Genomic DNA, 14,063 nt, shown 5'->3' on the forward strand with positions numbered 1-14,063 from the left:
CCTATGCGACAGAGAGAGGTTTAAAAAGAGCATAGAGACCAGAGAGAGTGACTGGAAAAAGTGAAAATATTGGATTTGCATGTTGCCCCTTGTACTTTCTTCTTATTTTTTATCCATCACTCCATTTCTCTGTCTTTCTAAGTTTTAACCACATTTTCTCATACTTTTTTGTTTTCTATTTTAATTCTTTTCTAAATCATTCTTACAATAAAATCAACACAACCAATAAAACAAATAACCAATATGATTAAAACAATAAATTGAAAGGATATTATAAGTTAAATAGTTTGTAGCAGCTTATAATTTAAATCATATATATAATGCAAATTAATTTTTGTATAAATTAGTTACTATATATTCTTACTAGTTGTTTGTTATGTGGCCAAAGAGATAAGACATTAGGTAAATAAAAGAACTATCTCATTAGTATTTTGTATTTGATTATCTTTATTATTAGGTGAATTAAAGAACTATGGAAAGCTTCTTAGGATAAATAATATTTCTTATGCCTTAATTTGGGTTATTGAGGAATTAATTGTGACAATTGACCAAGATTATGTTTTAAGGTTGTAAATTTTTTTTTAACGGAAATGAAGATTTCATTGATAGTGATTAGTGATTGATTCTTCAATTTTTTTGTTGTTGGTTTTATGAAAAATATTTGATTCTTTTTAACTAAATTTTCATTTCTTTTTGTCTATTCTTGAATAATTTTGTGATAATGATTTGAAAAATTATTTTTTCTTATTCTTCACCTTCTTTCAATTTAGTCATTTTGCTTAGTCTTCTTGATCTTTTGAATGTCTCTTTTCTTAATAGTGCTCTATTGTTTTTTGCCAAAAAAAAAAAAAAAACATAGTACTTGAGATATTCAAAAGAGAAAAATGTACTCCAAAATAATGAGATACATTAATTTTTTACACAATCTGCGAAGCCAACACCAAATTATAGGATTAGAGTTTTGCATAAATGGGTTGGCCTGCTTGATCCACAAGTTTACCCCAATTGACCTGTTTATGAAATTATATATATTTTTATATCATAAATATATGTTGAAACGGGTCGTGTTTGGGTCAAAACGAGTCAAACAAATCGTGTCAAATTAGGTCAAATGGTCTAAACAGGTCACATTCAGGCCTAAATAAGTCAAATAGGTCGATCCATTTGTGACCCATTTATTAAACGGGTCAAACAAGGCGTGACGAGTCACTCACAGGTTGTGTTCATATTTAAGAGTTTGGCACGTTTAACTAAACGGGTCAAATTTTGGGTTTATCCTTATCGAGCTACCGGGTCAAGCAGGTCAACCCGGACCCGACTCAACAACAACTGGAAAACTAATACACTATAGCTCCTTTTTTCTTTTTTTCTTTTTTTCTTTTCTTTTTTTTTTTTAACTCTTTTCTCTTTTATAATCTTACTCATGAGCATCCTTCTAAATGTCGAAGAACCTAACTTAAAAAAAATAGATACCGCCTCTTTGAAACATGATATAAGATTTGGTCTATAAATAAGAAAATTTTCTGTCTATTTTTTATTTTATATAAACGCACACACGCATATAGATGATAGATATATAGACGCTTTATATGTGAGTAAATGCTACATACTATCATTTTACCATATTTTTTTTTATTTTTTTAAAGTTAATGTGATTTTTAAAATTACTATAAGATTAAAATTCAATAATAATTTATTTTAAATTCAATGATAATTTCAAAACTCACATCAATTTTTAGAGAATAAAATAATAGTGTATATATATAGAGAGAGAAAGAGAGAGAGAGAGAGAGAGAGAGAGAGGATAGGTGCGAAAAAAATAGAAATACTAGAAAATAGAGGCACTGATGCGTAAATGTGCAATCGTTATCTGAAGCTACATGGCACGCCAGTTGACACACCACCTCTTCTGTTATGCGTAGAAAGCTCGTTCCACCTAACCGTCAAGTGGGGTCAGGCTTTCTTCAGTACATCTCTTCATTTGTCAAATGTTTTTTTTTTTCTTTTTAGTTGCTGCTTAACTATGTTTTACTTTTAAACCGGCTATTCATCGATCTTCTATCTGTGAAGTTTTTTTTTCCTTTTTGCAATTGGTTTCCTATTTTAACCATGAAGTTTTTACCACAGTGTTTGCTAATCTACAATCTATTTTCATTTTTTTTTTAACCCAAAACAAAAACTTTTTTAATCAAAACATTAAAAAAAAAAAAAAAAAAAATTATCAAGCACACGCATATCTAGAACGTGGTGCAACATGAAGAAGAGAAATAGAAGTCAAAATGGGATAAAATGGAGTACGGGGGGACGTGCATGGCATCTAATATAGAATATCCTTGGAATTGTGCTTATTACTTACCACAAGCAATACAAAATCATACTCTGTTGGCAATAATGTCTTTTTCCTCTTTTCTTTTTGTTTTTTTTGCTAATCTGGTATGGATCGAATTCTAACCCTTCTTTAGAAAAAAGAGAAACGTCCATAAACGACAAAACAGAATAAAAACCTCATCATCGTAAAAAAACAAAATGAGAGTTTTTTTTTTTTTGGGAGAAAAATTAGAAATGGGTAGGGTTTTGGAGCATTTTAAATTTTGGGTTTTGTAAAACGTGTTAAAGTAATAATTAAATGATTAAGTTTACCTCTTATTATAAGCTTAAGTTTTTGAGATAACTGGTAGTTTAACTTGGTATCAGAGCAAACTTTATCCTAATCATGGCCAATCAGCGCAATAGTAATAAACTTCTCCAACAACGCCGCTTGTACGGGAGAGGCTCTTTCGAGAGCCAAATCGATGGCCAACTTATAGTATAACGAATTTTATAACGACGTCGTTCGTGAGAGAGATATTGTTTTGAGATCTGACTACCAGCAATATATCAAGCGATCAAAGGCTCCTTTGAGAGCTGAATTCCAAGAGCTCCGACAGACAGCACAGATGATGCAACATGAGGTGCGCCAGTTGAGGGAGACGTTTGAACTTTGAACGCATGCAGATGGGTTTCTTTCGGAATCATAGAAACATTGATGTAAGTCACATTCGACTTGTTCGTAACTATATTCATAAATCTCCAAATAGGTGCTCTGCTTATGAAGAGAATATTAATTATTGTGAAAAGGATGTGGATGTTGTTAAATTGGTTGAAAAAGTGGATTTGCCATCAAATAAACAATTTGTGCAGCAACAACTATTTGTTCCAACGACTACACTAGTGGAAGAACAACCATCACCTCCTCCACTACAGGTGCAACTCATCACGATCACTATAAAAATTGACGATTCTTTTGAAAAAAACGATGAAGTTGAAGATGATGTCCAAGAAGAAATCGTTGGAGGAATTTTTGTGGAATTAGACAAAAAGAAAAATCATGTCTTGATTCTATCTATGTAGATTTCTCCAAGTACTTTTCTTTAGAGGAGCCGCATGTGCTATGTCCCAAAGAAAACTCGAGGACACGGTTTTTCAAGTGGGGGTGTTTGATGTAAGACGATATTTACCTTTAAGAAAATATTAAAAATAATATTGGAGTAGCGCCCCTTGATCAGAATTTTACTCATTCTCAAACAATGAAAATACAAAAGGAAAGATTGCCACGATTCTCGCTGATTGTCAATTTTATATTATGATTTTATATTTATTTTATTAAGACTTTATTTCCTTAATAGGGTTATATTTGCTTTAATTATTTTCTTTTCCTTATTAGGATTAGGTTTACTAATGCTACTAGGATGAGGTTTACTAATACTACTAGGATTATGTTTACTTTCTCTACACGCATTTATGTTCTATAAATATGCTAGCTTATTATGTAAAACTAACTCGTTGAATTGTTATGAAATCAGGGAAGTTTATGTCAAATACTCTGTGGAGTTTTATTTTTCTTTTAGCATGAGGGCTTTTTTTATCTTTTGGGTAGAAGACGAAGATACTCTTTGATTAGTTACCTTAATCTTTCGCTACGTCAGTTGGTATCAGAGTTTATATATTTTAACATGGTATTAGAGCCACGTTTCTGTTTCTGTGGCTTTCAATAAAAGTCTTATGACGTTTCTATGGTGTTTTCTACCATTCTCTTATGATGATCTCCCAATTTTGTTGTGATTCACAGCTTTATTCATTGGCGAATCTTGGCACAATGTGGTTTGGCCCTTCATAGGATTTTTAACGGCTAGTTTCCGTTCTCCGGCCTCATTGTCAGTTGCTGCTTGGTCCTTCACCAGATTCTTTTAGTGGCTTGTCTCCATTCTTCGGCCATCACTTTCAGCCTTTCTCGTCTTTCTTGTTGGCGAACCCTGGCACAATGTGGTTTGATCCTTCACAAGATTAACGACTAGTTTTCATTCTCTAACCGTCATTGTTAGTTGTGGCTTGACACTTAATCGGATTCTTTTAGCAGCTTGTCTCTGTTCTCCAGTATTTCTACGGCCATCACTTTCAGCCTTTCTCGCCGGCATTGCCTTGATCCAACCATCAACTTTGGATGCCTTTAATTTATTATCTTTTCCAAACTCAGGCCTACACCTTGAGTTTGAGGGGGATGTTGTAATATTTTATATTTTCTAAATTAAGTTTATTAATATTTTTCTTAATAAGTTATTTCTCTTTATGTTAGAATATTATTCTCCGTTATTATATTTCTTTGTAAGGTTTATTCTCTTCCTTAATTAGTTTAAGTTTACTTTAGTGCTTTTTGATCACTACTTATTGTTTCTCTATAAATAGAGAGTTATGTAATATTGTTTGATATAGTGAATATACAAGATGTAGCTCATATGTCTCTTTCCGCTTTCGTGCTCTCTCTCTTTTATTTCTTTTTCATATATTAGTATTTTATATTTTATATATATTGCAACATGGTATCAGAGCCAAAGGTCAAGGATCAAACCTTGACTCCGTCAAATCACCCCCCATTTAAATTAAATATTCCACGTGTTGGACCTCATCTATTGAAAAAGAGTTTGAGCTCACACGTGAGGGGGGTGTTAAAGTAACGATTAAGTGATTAAATTTACATCTTCTTATAAGCTTAAATTTTTAGGATAACAGGTGGTTTAATAAAATATTTGATATTGTGCTTGAACGTTCGGCATATTTAATTTAATTTTTTCTTTAAAAAAATACTACTTGGAAAGAGAAATTTGTTTTGAGGAATGACAATTTTGTGTTAAATAAATTAAACTCATATTTTGAAAATTCTTTTCAAACAAAAACTGTGATCTGCTTCCTAAAAGTGCAACCCGACCTAACTACAATGTGCATCTTGGCTTAGTACTTGTTTGATAAAAAAATTAAAAACGCTTTTAAGGATCCAAAAGCTTAAAAATGACCAAAAAACAATTTTGACAAAAGCTTAAAAATGAAGTTTTTTCCAAAAAGCTTTTTTTTTTTACTTAAAAGCTATATTTCTCAAACACAATCACAAACAGGCTCTTAGTCTCGATAATCTCCCCAAATAGATTGGTCTTAGTTAACCAATTATGACCATTCTTCGTAAGCTTAAGTCTTCGTGACATAGAAAGGGGCTTGTAACCTGGCGCGTATGGCCTGTATTCCTCCGGCCAATCGCGGATAACTATCTCGCACCTACATCGATTGCGCGTCTACATTGTATATTAGTATTTTTATCTTGTGAATATAAAAAAATATTTGTTATTTTCCGTGCAAGCGCCAAACGCCAAAAAATGTTTCCATCGTAAAATATTTTCCTGTAAGATGACTTCCCTAAAAATATTTTACACCGAAACAAATGGATCCTTAATGTTGGTACCAATATTTGATTTTAAATTTACAATAGGTGAGCAATGGCAGAATTGGAATATCATAAACGCTAGAGCTTTCTACCAATAAAATTCAACCAAGAGCTATTCCATTTTGTGCTGCATCGTTTTTTGTCTTACAACTTTAGGGTTCTAACTATTTAATAGTAATATATATTAATTTATACAAGTTACCCATGAGTTAAGTTGAGTTAACCCAAAATTGACTAATTTATTTATCAGGTCTAATCAAGTTGACCCAATTTGATCCGAATTATATTTTACTAAGTTTGTGTCAAAAAGTGTCAACCTTACTATACTTCCCTCATATACTGCATGAGAACCATTCAATTGTTAAAGAAAAAAAAAACTAAACAAGAAAAAAATAATAAAAAGAAAAATACTGAAATATACGTTGAAAACACACTTGCTTTGGGCAGAATGTCCAACAACAAAATGATTACACTTCTAATGGGGAAGAATATTGGATTTCACATTGGACACCGAACTAGACATTGAAAACAACTTGCCATTTCACTTATCCCTTGTGCATAATTTATTGTTACATAGTTGTATTCTTTTATTCTTGGATAACTCGTATTTATACTTAAGAAATAGCATTTTCCATAGATCTCCAGAATCGGTTCTCTTTCCATTTCTTTTTTCCCCTCTAATTAGTAAACATACATAATGTGTATACTACAATAATAAACAAAACGAATCTTTTTGGATTTTAAGTTGGTTCAATTGTACTGGCAAAATGAGAAAAATCACAAGTAAAATCCAGGCTCTACAGAGATCCTGAGGCTGTCTGTAACCACAACAGAAATGCGATTGCTGGAATCCAATGACAAACAGAAATATGGGTTGCCAAGTGAGGGGCAAATGCAGTTATTGCAACAAGTATCTCCTACATATAAGGTTCATACAAGTGGATATACTTATCAAAAAAAAAAAAAGGTTCATACAAGTGGATATAATAAGTCCATCGATCTCACTTCATATAGAGTAGAAAAGGTAAAACAACAAAATTTTAATCCACTCACCAATCACACCACTTGGTAATTCTCTGTGATTAACTGTGTTCTCTGGGCATGCTTTGGCGGGGCTCCGCCCTTCAGAGGTATCACATTTATAACCTGCAAATGAAGTAGAAACCAAAAAAGTATCTCTCACAGCATTAGAAAAATAGCCTGTTACAATTGTCAAACATGGAGGAAGAAGAGTAAACCTTTAGATCACTGAATGTGTTAGTGGCTGAGAACTGTACAGAAATCGGGAAGAATATAGATGAATCTGTTGGAGGAACAACAAACTCCATGGATCCACTGCCAAGGATTCAATAGTGAAACACAAGAAATTTGTAAGCACTGGTATTAAAAATGAAAATGTAGCACTGCAAGTTTTGAAGACCAAATAGTCCAAGGTTTACAACAAACCTTCGGTTTGAGTTATCAATAAGAAGAATGGACCACTCCAACACAGAATTCCTCGAGTCATACCTGCAAGTCAAAAGCGGTGCAAAAGGTAATAACAATAACAGACAAAAAGTAAACGTTTAAACCACGTTTACTTTTTAAACAATATGCTAATTCAAATCTTGTCTCAAATCGTGTAATTGTAACTTTTATCGACGCCTATACCCCAAGGCGTTGAAAACCAAATACTTCATAATGTAGCCAGTCATGGCATTCCTATATAGTCATTGATAAAGTAGATATTAAAATAAAAGAAGACGACATAAAAATTGAATCTAGCACCTCCATTCTCCATCAATCTGCCTAACACTTGGTGCCTCTCGAAGAGCTGGAAGAGGTACTGAGATCACAACGTTCCGTAGATCAAACATTGATGAAGCTTCATATTCAATGCTGACGTAAGTTTCATTTCCAGAAACAGAGGGCCAGCAGTTGACTGAAACATAAATTAATTCATGTAAAAGTTTCTTATCAATTGTATACAAGGAAGATGAAAGATGGCAAGTGTTAATATTTTAACCCACTTGTCAATGGCACCACTGACTCATCTGTACTTTGCATTCTCCACTTCAACAGACCAACACCTGTTGCATCACCACCCTGACTGGTGGGAAAAGGCCTATTTGGGTCCTTAAGGCCTAGAATATTCTCGTTGGAAAATAACTCTTTGTTCATATTAGGGTGCGTCTTGAAAAGGATACCCGGATTCCCACCAGTTTCAATCTGAAAATTAAGTCACGATTTATCACAATTGCAGTGAAGCAAAGTACAAAAACTGTCGTCGCATGAGCAGCCAGAAATATACGTTAAGCGGAGACAAAATTTCAAAATAAACATAAGAAAAAAAAATGCAACTAGAGAATCGATTCAACTAGGATTATAAAATTATTGAAAAAAACGTGGCGATACTGCTCACATCACTGGAGCCGTACTGTTCATAATACTGTACCACAACACTTTGGCAGCTTTTGTTTCAGGGTTTTTATTTTGATGTCTTTTTTGAGTCCTTTTATTTAGACTATTTTAATAGGCTGAGATTTTATTATTTTCAAGGGTTTAGGATATAATTTAAGTAGGGTTCCTTTATATCAAAGTGAGTTTAAAGGTTGTAATTGATTATTATTCAGATTTCATATAAATTTTCAGCAAAGTTATTTTCATCCTTTTCCCTGGCTGCCTAGCTCAGAAAACTAAGACCAGCCATTTAGTAGTGATTTTGACCTATATTAGTAGTTTATCTTCAATCTTTGTTAGAGTATTAATTAGATAATTAAATTCATCATTTCTTATAAGCATTAAGTTTTTTGGACAACTGATGACTTAATATGGTATCAAAACAGAGATTCTGAGTTCGAACTTTGACTTTACCATTTATCTCCTATTTCAATTAAATATTTCATGTGTTAGGTCTCACTTGTTGACTAACTATACACAAGCTCGCAGAGAGAGAGAGAGAGAGTACCTGAACTTGGATATGCCCATCTTCTTCATTAAGAATTTGAAGTGACAATGTTCCTTGAACATCAAAGTTACTAACTCCACCATCTCGTTTCAGTGTCACATTGAGTTTCTCCTCAACAGTCAAAGTGATGGGATCAGTTAGTGGTGGAGCAGCTGATCTGGACTGGCCTGTTTTTGGCTGCACGTCCTCGAGAATTACTTCCCCTTCTGCCTTCAAGGATTCTATGAACTGGTTTGTCTTTTGAGATTTACCAAGCTGCATGCCAAGACCTTTTGGAGCAGTGGCAGATGAAGGTGGACGACCTAAGGATGAGGCATACAGTATCATAAGGGTTTCGAGTGGTAAACATATATCCAGCATGAAAAAATAATTTTAGAGAAGAGAAACCTGTGTTCTGCAAAGAGGCAACCAGTGTAAACCTCAAACACAATGCATTGCAATGTATTTAAAAGAGATTCTGACATCTGTTTCTAGAAGTTGACAACACATATCTCACATGTTTATGTATAATGTACAGGAGCTAATTATTAAAATGTATAAACAGAAGATTCTCATGAATCTAAAGCATGTGCCAAATATCAACATTATCCACAACTCATCAAGAATGAAAGTGCCCATGAAGAACATTCATCTGGACAAACAGGCACAAACCTTTGGACTTGGTAGAAAAGGATTCAATATCAGTGCTCAATCCAAAGCCAGAACCACTTCCAAAGCCACCTCCGCCACCACTAGATATGCTCATATCACCAAAGCTACTCTCAATTCTTCCAGAGCCCATTGATTGTAAAGAAATAAACCCTCCTTTATCCCCTCTGCCCCTTTCAATCTGCAGAATATGTAACAAGAAATTTTATAAGGGATGGCTGATGACAGGGAAAATAGGCAGAAAATACATACAGACCATTGCAGGTCCTTTAATGATACCTTGCTTTTGTCAATCTCACTAGCTTTGCGCTTCATAATATCCTTGGTTTCATTGATCTTGCTCTGCAGTACCAGCTTGTGCAATTTCTCTTCATGACTCTCCATCTCACAATACTGCTTAACCTGTGCAACAGTTACATTTTCCTTGTGCCCAAGAGAGATGACTTCATCAAAAGCAAAAATCAGCTCAAAAGCTGTCTTGCAAATTCCCTCTTCATCTAGAGAATAGGCATATTCAGGTACCTAGAAATATTTAAGGAACAAACTCGATGCCTCTATTTGACATGTTCAACATGTATATTTTTTAAGCACATCTTTGACGTAAATATCATAAAAAACCTCACATGCCTCAGAAACTTCTGAAATCGTAAAAATGGGAAATGATGAAGAATACAAGAGGCTCAAGAAAAAAGAGCTTCAGAGAGCAAATAAATCTAAGAATGATGGTCGGCAGGCCCACTTAATGGTCTAGTCTAGCTGATTTTTTTTTTTTTTTTTTATAAGCAATGAATTCATATCAAAGAGTGCAGAGGGGCGCAACCCTAGTACAAAGGAAGTATATAAGAGAAAGAGCCAGTCACCAAATATTCACCTAAGGTAATCCCAAAATCAGTTATAAACCTTTAGTCATGTTGTTTACCTATTAGAGCCTTAAATCATAGTTTTCCCTACACTTAGCTCACCATATTAGCAGACTTAGTCAGCTTATGAATCTGTCCTAGGCCATCCATGAGGTTTATTTTAAGTAAGACAAGTTGTTTCATTGGATCCTTATTTCTGGCCTTTAGTAATCAAAACTAGTCAATCTGCCTAGATCCTGTCTCTAAGTTGGTGGGGGGGGTTGTAAGAATAAAAAGTGTCAAACGACTATACAAAGTCTATGTAGTCTATCAGCTTAAGAGAGCTATTCAGAGAATTTTCAGCAGCTTTAAAGCTCTTTCAAGAGGGTGTGATTAATTCCTTTCCAGCATGATTGCTAGGCACAATTGATCAGGCTTTCATTTCTTTCTTTTTCTTTTTGTCTCTTTCTCTAATCTAAATTCAAATAACCAGACTTTAAATTGTTCAATTAAACCTACAAAAAGTAGAGAAGAAAACCTGTAATTTTATTCCAAGCCCATCTCTTCTACCAAGCCCTAACAACTAGTAAACCTTTCTGTATAAAACAAATCATTTGGCAAATAATTATGAAAATGAAGGTTCCTAAACTGAAAAAGAAACAAGAAAAACAAAACAAAACAAAATCTAGTACGCACTAAGAAAGCTTCAGGAGATAAAAAGTCGATAAGGCATAAGCAAATGAAGCACAAAAAGATCAAAAAAGTGGGATCCAGATCCACACAAGTAATATTTAAGTTATAGCAACAGCCTAACATATATCCTAAATATCCAAACTTAGTCAATCCAAGAAATCAAGGCAAACTTAATTTCCGGCCATGAAATAGAACAATTGATCACCAAGAAAAGGATACAAGCTTAGAGAGCAGCCTCAAAGTCTCCAAATCTTCAAGGATGTTGCTTTGTTTGTTCGTCACAAGTAGCAAGTACAGAGCTTCAATTGGCTGGTAAACATAGCGCACATTCTCTGTCTCAACATATGTGTGTTGCTTCCCAGTTCCTACCAACTTGGGAAAAGCTGCAAGAAGACCTTCAATTCTTATACGAGTCATATCCACAAACTGCCTCGAAACAAGCACTGCAACCAAAAAAAAAAAAAAAAAAAATACAAAATGTCAACGGGAACAACTCAAAGATGTCATTGTACACCATATAGTGACTAACAAATGAAAAAGTAAAACAGAGCAAGGTAATCAATGACAGATCCTGCTCTAAAAATAACACATCTAAGAAAAGTGAACATCAGCAAAGAATTAATGTAGCATTCGAACTCACATTTATGGAATTTGAACATAGAGATGTCAGTCCATACTATTGTTGAATAGAATCATGATAAAAAAGAATTGCATGATTTTGAATTCAAATGACAACATAGGAAACATGCAATTTTCCAAGCCTCAAAATATTTCTCAAAAAAAATAAATAAAAAATAGCAATAATAAATCGTGAGATACATCATAACAAAACTACCCATCAAGATGGACGGTTATTGAGATCAACAAGAAGGAAATTAAAGATTTTTCGATAACTCAACTAAAGGAAAAACTGCAACTGCCAAGCAAAGAACTCACCTTTACCAGACTTGCTTACAATAGAAGCGCCAAGAACAACCTATATCACAAATAAATGTAGTTAAGAAACAATTTTGTTCGAATGTATACTACAAATAAAGGAACAGCAAAAATAAGTAGTATGTGCCAAAAATGAATTAAACCAGCAACCAAACTTAGTTGAATCTTGAATAAAAAGATTAGAGAATGCTTAAAGGAGACAAACTATAGAGAACCATAGTACAAAGCTTTAGACTCTCCTCTCCATATTGGTACATACGCATAGAGTGAGTTCAAAATGTTAGAACTATAGTAAATTGGTTTCAGATTCTTATATATGTAGATGTCTGGGGTAGATAAGAAGAGCACCTTCATGCATATGTGCACAGTAGTCATAATTGACTATCACAAAGTTATATAATTTTACACGTTTTATTTCGGGAGCTTCTCTATAGTTCATATAGGGGCCTAGAAGTAGCACACCTAAACAAACTACTTAAGGTAATATGGGGCAGTGTGATACCTTTTCAAAGTGTAGCAGTGTGGAAGATGATCTCATAATGCTAAATGTAGTGTATCTAGAGAAAAAGAAATGATCGTAGTTTTGAAGATTGTGAGAGAATGGCGATGGAACTAAAGGCATTCTTCATAAAAACCCTTCACTGCTGAACAATTTGCCAATGATTGTCTTCATATTTCTCTTGCATACTTTCTATTTACTTTGTTGCACTCTTTCGCTTTTAATGAATTTCAATCACTGATAAAAAATAAAAAATAAAAAATTCAAGTATCCTTGTCAATTTATCTAAAAAAAATCATCTTTTTTTTTTTTTTTTTTTTTTTTTTTTCCGGATACACAGATCACATAATCTCCTATAGTTTTAAGTTTTAACAACCCACCAATCATAATAAGGATCATGCATTATTTTATGGCAACACATACATTTATTGACATTACAATTCTGAGGGTGACATTATAGTGGAATGCAATATTATGCAATAATAAATGCCAACCATTCAAGAAAATAAGCTACTAGGGATGCAACTCCATATGCAATGCAATATGTTGCAAAAAGAGAAGTCATTCCAATTGCTGAATTATGGTATGACATTAATTCCAATTGAGAAAAGCACTTAAAAAAGAAAAAAATAAAATAAAATAAAATACATTCTACTCATTCCAATTGCTGAATTATGGCGTGATATTAATTCCAAACCCTGTAACTCAATTGAGACCAGCACTCAAAAAATGAAAAAAGTATATTAGTAAGAACCCTTACCATCTTGACTTATTCAGAAATGAGAACCTACAAAGACCAGCTGAAAAGGCAGCAAAGGAAACAGTATTTGTATGGAGCACCTAAAAGAATGAAATATGTTGTTAACCACATAAACATTACAGTAAAAAGCACAACCCAATTGTTGTACAAAGAATAGTAAATAGCATCATCATCACTTCATATGAAATGGAAATGGAAATGGTTGCATGGAACCGGATCTTTCTGATTCGAAGTCCACAATCTAATGATTTATACGAAATCGGAAATTCCAAATCAGATCAAATGCATACAGCAACTAATCACAACCTTCACAAAAATCCAAATGAAGTAATAATACAATAACACCGGATCTTCGCATAGAAGATGGTCGTAAGCTCTGATTTCGGGAAAGCCACTACTGAGAGCAGAGTTGAACCCAAAAAAAAAATTACAGATTTAGAAAATTTTGAGAAAATGGCTTAAACCATCACTAACAAGTCACAGACTCGAACGAATTTCAAATCCATCATGGAAAACAAAACTTATATATCAAATTGACAAAAGAAAAAAAGAAAAAGCAATAGATCGCATAAAAATGTTTGAGAGAGACCTGTTGGCACGAAGGCAAACGATGACACCGGAACTGTGAATCTACGACAACGTTTTGTCGTAGATTTTGGAGAGAAAGTGAAATGCCGCTGGAGAGAAAGTGAAAGGCTTAAGAGTTAAGGCTCTACGTTTGTTTTCGGATCCGGCTCATCTTCTGCGGTAAAAATGATTCAACTCAAATATTTGTAACCCATACGATACGACGTCGTGGTGCCTAGCAACAAGTTGAGGCAATTGAATTTGGGATCTGCTTGCTTGTTATTAAAATAATAGCATGTATGTTGTGTGGGAGAGGAAATTGAATTGGGGATCCGCTTATGTGCTGTTATTAAAATAATAGAATGTATGTTGTATGAGAGAGAGAGAGAATTGACCTAAAGAATAGGGAAAAAAAAAATTAAACC

At 33.6% G+C, this 14,063-nt stretch overlaps 1 protein-coding gene across 1 annotated transcript; it reads right to left on the reverse strand.

The window, feature by feature from the left end:
• Positions 1-6,376: 6,376 nt before the first annotated feature.
• LOC132170859 (coatomer subunit delta) lies at positions 6,377-13,800 on the reverse strand. Its single transcript, XM_059581987.2, has 13 exons — positions 13,661-13,800; positions 13,072-13,151; positions 11,813-11,852; positions 11,096-11,319; positions 9,624-9,866; positions 9,348-9,525; positions 8,697-8,998; positions 7,759-7,957; positions 7,517-7,670; positions 7,196-7,258; positions 6,988-7,084; positions 6,803-6,895; positions 6,377-6,666 (listed from the first exon to the last, which is right to left on the reverse strand). The coding sequence occupies exons 2-12, from the start codon at positions 13,072-13,074 to the stop codon at positions 6,806-6,808; spliced, it is 1,593 nt and encodes a 530-aa protein (XP_059437970.2). The 5' UTR covers positions 13,075-13,151; positions 13,661-13,800; the 3' UTR covers positions 6,377-6,666; positions 6,803-6,805.
• Between the last annotated feature and the right edge of the window lie 263 nt (positions 13,801-14,063).

Source organism: Corylus avellana, chromosome 1, assembly GCF_965113065.1.
Source record: "Corylus avellana chromosome 1, dhCorAvel1.hap1.2, whole genome shotgun sequence".
NCBI classification, from domain to species: Eukaryota; Viridiplantae; Streptophyta; class Magnoliopsida; order Fagales; family Betulaceae; genus Corylus; species Corylus avellana.

Excerpts from the sequence above, each read along its gene's own strand:
- LOC132170859 (XM_059581987.2), bottom strand. Across the intron at positions 9,526-9,623 it reads GTGAGATTGACAAAAGCAAG|ATTGAAAGGGGCAGAGGGGA; the intron begins GTATCATTAAAG and ends CATATTCTGCAG. Across the intron at positions 6,896-6,987 it reads ACACATTCAGTGATCTAAAG|GTTATAAATGTGATACCTCT; the intron begins GTTTACTCTTCT and ends CTTCATTTGCAG.